At 56.7% G+C, this 6764-nt stretch overlaps 1 protein-coding gene across 1 annotated transcript; it reads left to right on the plus strand.

Moving 5' to 3' along the window:
- Positions 1–4218: 4218 nt before the first annotated feature.
- Positions 4219–6208, plus strand: LOC113911221 (lymphocyte antigen 6B-like). Its single transcript, XM_027573526.1, is given in 4 exon segments — positions 4219–4264; positions 4571–4675; positions 5304–5416; positions 5419–6208. Coding segments are annotated over 4 exon segments (384 nt in total). The 3' UTR covers positions 5539–6208.
- The last annotated feature ends 556 nt before the right edge of the window (positions 6209–6764 follow it).

A 6764-nucleotide genomic window follows, 5' to 3' on the forward strand; every position in this document is an offset into this window, starting at 1 on the left:
AAACCTGTGCTTTCAGAGGACTCTCCCTTGTTGCTGATGCAAACTGTACACAACGTGGCCTCGTGGCAGGAAGAACTTGGCTTATCAGATCTGGCAACGGCCTCCGCCTTCTCAAACAGCATCCAGCTGTGGTACCCCACCACTCCTCCTTCTGGGCTTCAAGGACAGGGAAACCAGGAAGAGTGGAGTTTGAGGAACTCACTCGGCACCTGGATCTTCCAGAGGAACCGTCTGGCAAGTAGGGAGTGGAATGAGCTGGGACTCCTCAAGAGCCTCTGTCCAACACGGTGTCGAGGCAGTGAGCCCAGGGGTCATATGCTGCCCTCCGCAGAGGCACCTGCCCAGATTCCTCATGGGATACCATTGCCCCAAAGGTCCTGCCCGTGCCCATCCTACGAGGGCACCTGCTGCCTGATCTCTCTTTCCGTTCACAGAAGACCTCGGCCCCCAGCACCCAGTTCCTGGCCTCATCTGATGATCCCCCTTCCGTTGGAATCCAGCAACCCCATCCCATGACCTCATCTGGGAACCTGCCATCTGCCAGTCATTCTCTCCCAAGCCCCAAACCCCACTTGCTGACAGGAAGCCCCATCATCTCTCTAGGGCCCTCCCCGCACACCCACACACAGCCATGGTCAGCCTGCTGGCTCCCTGGTTTTGTCTTGTTTTATTGTTTTCTCCCTACCTGAGAATGCAGTATCTTTTAACTGAAATCTACCCTACCCAGATCTCATGTTTGAGCCTCTGTTCTTGCAACGCTCATGCCCTGAAAATCCCTGACCCTTAACCAACACCCAATTTAATGGCCTGGTGAACCGAAAGATTCAGCCATTGGCTCAGGGTTCAATCCTTTATCACCATCAAGTTTATGATCTTGAGCAAGTCATTGGCCTCATCTACTTCCACACTCTCAGGTACAGAAGGAGGTTGTAATTAAGCCTAAATTACATAATGAACATTGAAAAGTTCCCGGAATAGACTGAAAACCTTCGGTAAATGCCAGAGTCCTGATGCACATTTCCTGCTCAGATAGTGGCTCTAAAAGGGTGGGCAGATAAACAGAGGCATTGAGGTTTCCTCATCGGGTGCCAACGTGGAGTCATATGTTTCCCAGTGCCATGGGAACCACAGCCCTCCACCTCCCTAGTCACCAGTACCCCCTCCCTTGACAAACAGCCATGAGGAAAAAACAAATAGCCTCCCTCCCAGGGCAGCCCGCAGTCCCCACCCGCAGCCAGACCCCTCCTTGCCTCTTGAGGTGAGGCAAGGCAGAGCCAGGAGGGCAGGCTTGACCAGGAAGGAGAAGGTTGGTGGGTAGAGAGAGGGAAGCAGAACTGGCCAGCAGAGAGGTCTGAGCCAGAGCAAAGCTCTATGACAAATGTGTGTAGACCAGGGGCCTTTCTGCACACGATTAACTCACTTAGGCTGCTTTAAAAGGAAATATTTTGTTGCTGTTTTTTTTTTTAAGATTTTATTAATTTATTTTATAGAGACACAGCAAGAGAGGGAACACAAGCAGGGGGGATGGGAGAGGGAGAAGCAGGCTTCCCGTTGAGCAGGGAGCCCGATGCGGGGCTCGATCCCAGGACACCGGGATCATGACCTGAGCTGAAGGCAGACGCTTAACGCCTGAGCCACCCAGGCGCCCCTTGTTGCTGTTTTTAACAGTCCTTCTCAAGCTCTACTGTGCATGAGCATCATGGGGATCTTGTGACACAAAGTGCAGATTCTGACAAAGCCACACACAACTCTCCATCTCGAACGAGCCTCAGGGTGCTGGCCACCCCAGCCAGCCCATGCGGCCAGGCTTCAAGTGGTGAGGTTTCAGTGCAGAGAATGCCCCAGCAGCCCCCCGCACAAAACTGCAGGCTGGGCTTTCAGAAACCATTCCCAGACACACCCCGCAGAACTGGCCTGCTCTGACCTCTGCGGCTGTCCACAGCGGCCGCTGACCCCTGCACCGTGCCTCCTAGGCTCCACGCACAGCTGCCATCCCAGGAGCTGGCTCCAGGGCTGCCTCGAACTTGCCACCCTCTGTGCCCGCTGGTGGGCTTGGGAACCCAGTCTGCGGTCAAGTCCCACCTGGCACTTCTGAATGGTGGAGCCAAGTCACATGTCCACCCACAGCAGCAGGGGAGGCTAGGAAATGTAGATTTCTAAAGTCGCCTCGGGGGAAGGGGCCACCACAGTGTGAAGGGCTATTGAGATATGAAGAGGGACCAGTCACACCCATTAGGATGGCTGTTATTAAATAAAATAACAAGTGTGGTGAGGATGTGGAGAAACTGGAACCCATGTGCTGTTGGTGGGGATATAAAATGGTGTAGCTGCTGTGGAAAACAATATGGAGGCTCCTCAAAAAATTAGACACAGAATTCCCTTAGGATGCCATAATTCCACTTGCAGGCACATACGGAAAGCAGGGTCTCAGAGATCTGCAGACCCACGCTCATAGCAGCCTTAGTCACAATGGCTAAACATGGAAGCAATCCCAGTGTCTACGGATGGACGGACGGATCAAAAAAATGCGGACTGTGCACATCATAGGATATTATTCAGCCTTAAAAAGGAAGGAAAGGCTGACACCTGCTACAATGTGGATGAACCTTGAGGACATAAGTGAAATAAGCCTTCCACCAAAAAAAAAAAAAAAAATCCTTCAAGATTCCACTCCTGTAAAGCACCTGCAGTCGCCCCGTTCACAGAGATGGAAGCGGGGGTGGAGGAAACCAGGGGTTGGGGGAGGGGGACAGAGTGTCCGCGTGGGAAGATGGAAAAATCCTGGAGATATGCCAGGGTGAAGTTCGCACAACAGTGTGCATGTGCTTAGTGCCACTAGACCACACACTTAACAATGGTTAAAATGGTAAATTTTATGTTATGTATATTTTAACACGATTTTTTATATTTTTTTAAAGATCTTATTTATTTGTCAGAGAGAGAGTGAGCATAAGTAGGGGGAGCGGCAGAGGGAGAGGGAGAAGCAGGGAGCCCGATGGGGGGCTCGATCCCAGGACCCTGGGATCATGACCTGAGCCGAAGGCAGATGGTCTGAGCCACCACTGAGCCACCTGGTGCCCCCAACATGATTTTTTAAAAAGATACAAGGAGGATATTCAGAAGGTCTGAGGCTTCCATAAATGATAAGTGGCCTGCTTGCTTCTTTGCCTTCTTACGTCGATGCCATTGAACAGCGTCCTCTGCCTGCAGCCCCCACAGCTGTCCCTCTCTTCCTTCCCCCGCACAGCCCCCAAACCAACAAAAACCAGCCGATCTACCCCAGGCGCCCCCCCCTGTGGTCCGTCGGCTCTGCTGCTCGCACCTCCTGCAGCCTGGTGTTATTCCCGGCCCCCTGCGGCTGTGGTCCCCCTGAGTGATGACATCCAAGTCCTACCCTGCTGCAGAACAGCTCCTACACTTCCTTCTCCATCCTTCTCCCCTCCATTTCCCCCGGGGCCCAAAGACCCCCCATCCCTGAGCGCCGGGTCACGAGGCCTCCGCTCACCTGGTCCGCCTGTCAGCGCCCCCCGGAGGTGTAGGGACCTTTAGCTCCTGGCAGGGAGGCTGGAGAGGCTGAGCTCCATGCCTGAGGCCGCCCACCTGCTGCGCTGTGGCTTCGGGCGCAGACTCCTGTCTGTGAGCGCCCGTGGGCACCCAGGCCGCGTGGGCACCTCTGGTACGTGGGAGCCCCAGGCCTCCAAAGCCACAGAAGAGTGCCACTTCTCGGAGCAGGTGTACTCAGGGCTGCTTTAAAGCATTGTTTTCTTAAGCCAGGCATGTGCGTCTTGTAGACGGACATGCGGCTTTCACACGCAGCTGTGGGATAAATATAGACTTCTAAGCCCTCCACGTCTCTGAGAGGCTGCTTCGGGCTGTTGCCTCCTTTCAACGTTCTTTGCCCCAAAGACCCCAGAAGGAACTAATGAGTCCAAGCCCCCTTGCCTCCGTCCTTGATGGAGGACTTGAGAAGTACGGCCAGGTATTGTCTTGATGACTTGTCTGCCTGAGCCTCGGATGAAGGACATTTATTGTAGGGGTATGTCTGGTCCAGGCTGCGGGGCGGGCAGGGGGTGGGGGCGGGGCGTCACGTCCAAGACACGTGTGACAGTGACCCGTCCAGTGGGAGGAAGGAGCCCACTGAGGAGGAGGAGAGTGGCAGCTACGTAAGGCCCTGCCTGGCCCAGCCCAGAGCTCTCTGCGTGGGCGGCAGCTGCCAGGATGAGGGCTATTGTTCTGCTGGCGGCCCTGTTGTGCCAGGGTGGAGGTGAGACGGGAGGGCGGAGACACACCTCTGCCCAGCATCATCTCTCCCACTCCCTGCCGCGTGGCTTCCGCTGTACTTTCTGACCCACTCCTCAGCTCACCCGATTTCCTCCTCCAGGGGCCTCTCCCGACCTTCCTGGTCCTCCCTCACCTGCCCCTCCTCCCTGAGCACCTTGATTCTGCACCCAAGTCTCTCCTGGGTCCCAGGTCCTGGGCAGCAGATTGGGACCTGCCTCCCTTCCTGCCATGGCCAGGCCCTGGGGCTTTGGCACACCGGTGGCTGATGCTGACCTCTGTCCCCCCACAGCTTGGGCCTTAAGATGCCACAACTGTACTAACACGGAGGGGAGCACGTGCTCGGGACCTACAGTCTGCCCCCGCAGCGCCCAGGCCTGCCTTTCACAGAAGCTGAGTAAGTCCCTCTTCTCCCTGTTCTTCCCAGGTTCCATCTTCCTAGAAGCCAAGAGGGTAAGGTGGGACCCGGAGGGGGTGCAGGGCAGGGCAGGCATGGGGTGGGGCCGCTTCCCTACCTGGAAGAGGTGTGACAAGTCTCACACCATAAAAAAAAGCCTGAGGTCCAGGGCACCTGGGTGGCTCAATCAGTGATCATCTGACTCTTGATTTCTGCTGGGGCCACGGGTCTCAGGGTGGAGGGCTGGAGCTCTGCGCTCAGTGGGGAGCCTACTTGGGATTCTCACATTCGCTCTCCATCTGCCCCTCCCTACCTCGCTCTCTCTAAAAAAAAAAAAAAAAGCCAGAAGTCAGAAAGAATCCTCAGGGGATTTCCTGTGACTCCAAATGTGGCTTCATAGCATGAGCCAGACTCGGGGCTCGAGGGCACTCCTCAACCATGGGTCCAGCCACGGGCTCTGGGGCCACCATAGTTCTCCCGACCCTGTTGGGGTGGGTGCCAAGGCGGAGAGGAGCTCCATGGGCTCTCGGGACTTAGGCTCCAGGATGAGTTCATTCTGGGGTCAGGAGGAAGGTTCTAGGCACGGTCAGCAGACCCGCAGCCTCTGGATGTTTCCCCCATGTGACAGGCATGGACCTGCATGACAAGAAGTTAACCGTGGCAGTGAAGACCTGCGCGCAGTCCTGCGAGAACCCCCCACCCACCCAACCCAGAGCTTCAGTCAAGGAGATGCGCCTCTACTACTCTACTGTTGCGAAACTGACCTGTGTAACGGAGTTGGGAACCAGGGACTAGGGGCCACCGCCATGGGCCTGATGCTTGTGGCTAGTGTCCTTGTCACCCTCCCAGGGGCCTTTCTGTGACCCAGAGGTGTGGGACATGCATGAGGCAGCCCAACTCAGGACTCCCAGACCCCGAGGCTCCCATCCCCATCAAGCAGTCTGTGAGCACATCAATGGAGGACAGAGTACAGAGGAGGTGGGGGACTAGGCAGGGTGGTCACAAAGGACCCGGCCAATTTACCCCAAATCTTCAAGGCCATCAGAGGTACCCCACCCCCAGTACACCGCTGCAGAGAACCTCCCAGGGTCTTCAGCTTTTTCTGGGTGTCCTCCCCAGCCCTTCAGCTGGCAGAACCAGCCCTGCCAGAGTCCTCAGGGAGCTGCCCCCCAGCGGCGCAGAAGAGAGTTTCCTTTGCCCCCGCGGGGAGGGGGGGGCGGCGGCAGCCAGGACCTGGCTTTGGAGTGCAGAACCTGAGGCCTGACTTGTACTCCAGAGCCGCTGGTCAGGCTGGGGCTCTGCCTGCAGCTTGCCCTTCCTGTGGTGCCTCCCGTCCGTGTCTGACTCCCCCACTCCCTCACTGGTCCCCCAGAAGCCTCCGGAATAAAATTTGTGCCTGTGAGTCCTGCCTCAGCATCTACTTCAAGAGAACCCAACCTGAAACCCAGCTGCGTGCCTGCCTGGCACAGGCAGAGACGTGTTCTCTGTTCTCCCCCAAGGTCTCTGGGGTAATGCCTCCTTCCGCCTTGCGAAACCATTAAACAAAACCACAAAGTGTATCATTCCTGTGGTGCTGAGGCCGCCAGACAGGAGGTGCTTGGGGTGCTCTGAGGAAGAGTGACCTGGGTGCCCTCTGGGGACAAGGTGGCCACAGGCTGGGGTGCCAGGATTCGCGCCAGCCAGAGCCTGGTGGCCGGTTAGCCTCCTCGTCCACCTCCTTCCAAAGCAATGGGGGAGGAGTCCCGGTGGCTTCAGCTGCGGTTTTGGGGTGACCCGCGGGAGCGCCTGGCAGGGCTGGCCCATCCCTCAACTCAGACCCCTGAGCTGGGGCCTGGCAGACAGAGTGGCTGTGGGGGGCAGGAGGGTATGCTTCATGGCCCTCCCTACACAGTCAGAAGAGGCGGGCTCTTCCCAAAGACCTTACTAAACTTTGGGGGAGAAGGCACTCAGGGTGGAGGCTCTCACCTCCTTTTCTCCTTTATCTGGTGAAGGGCCCTGGTCAGAGTCTGAGTGCTGGTCGGCTCAGGCTGCTGTGACAAAGCACCACGAGCCAGGTGCCTTACAAACGGCGTTTAGTGTCCCCTGGTCC

The sequence above is a fragment of the Zalophus californianus genome, chromosome 4 (genome assembly GCF_009762305.2).
Source record: "Zalophus californianus isolate mZalCal1 chromosome 4, mZalCal1.pri.v2, whole genome shotgun sequence".
In the NCBI taxonomy this organism is placed as follows: Eukaryota; Metazoa; Chordata; class Mammalia; order Carnivora; family Otariidae; genus Zalophus; species Zalophus californianus.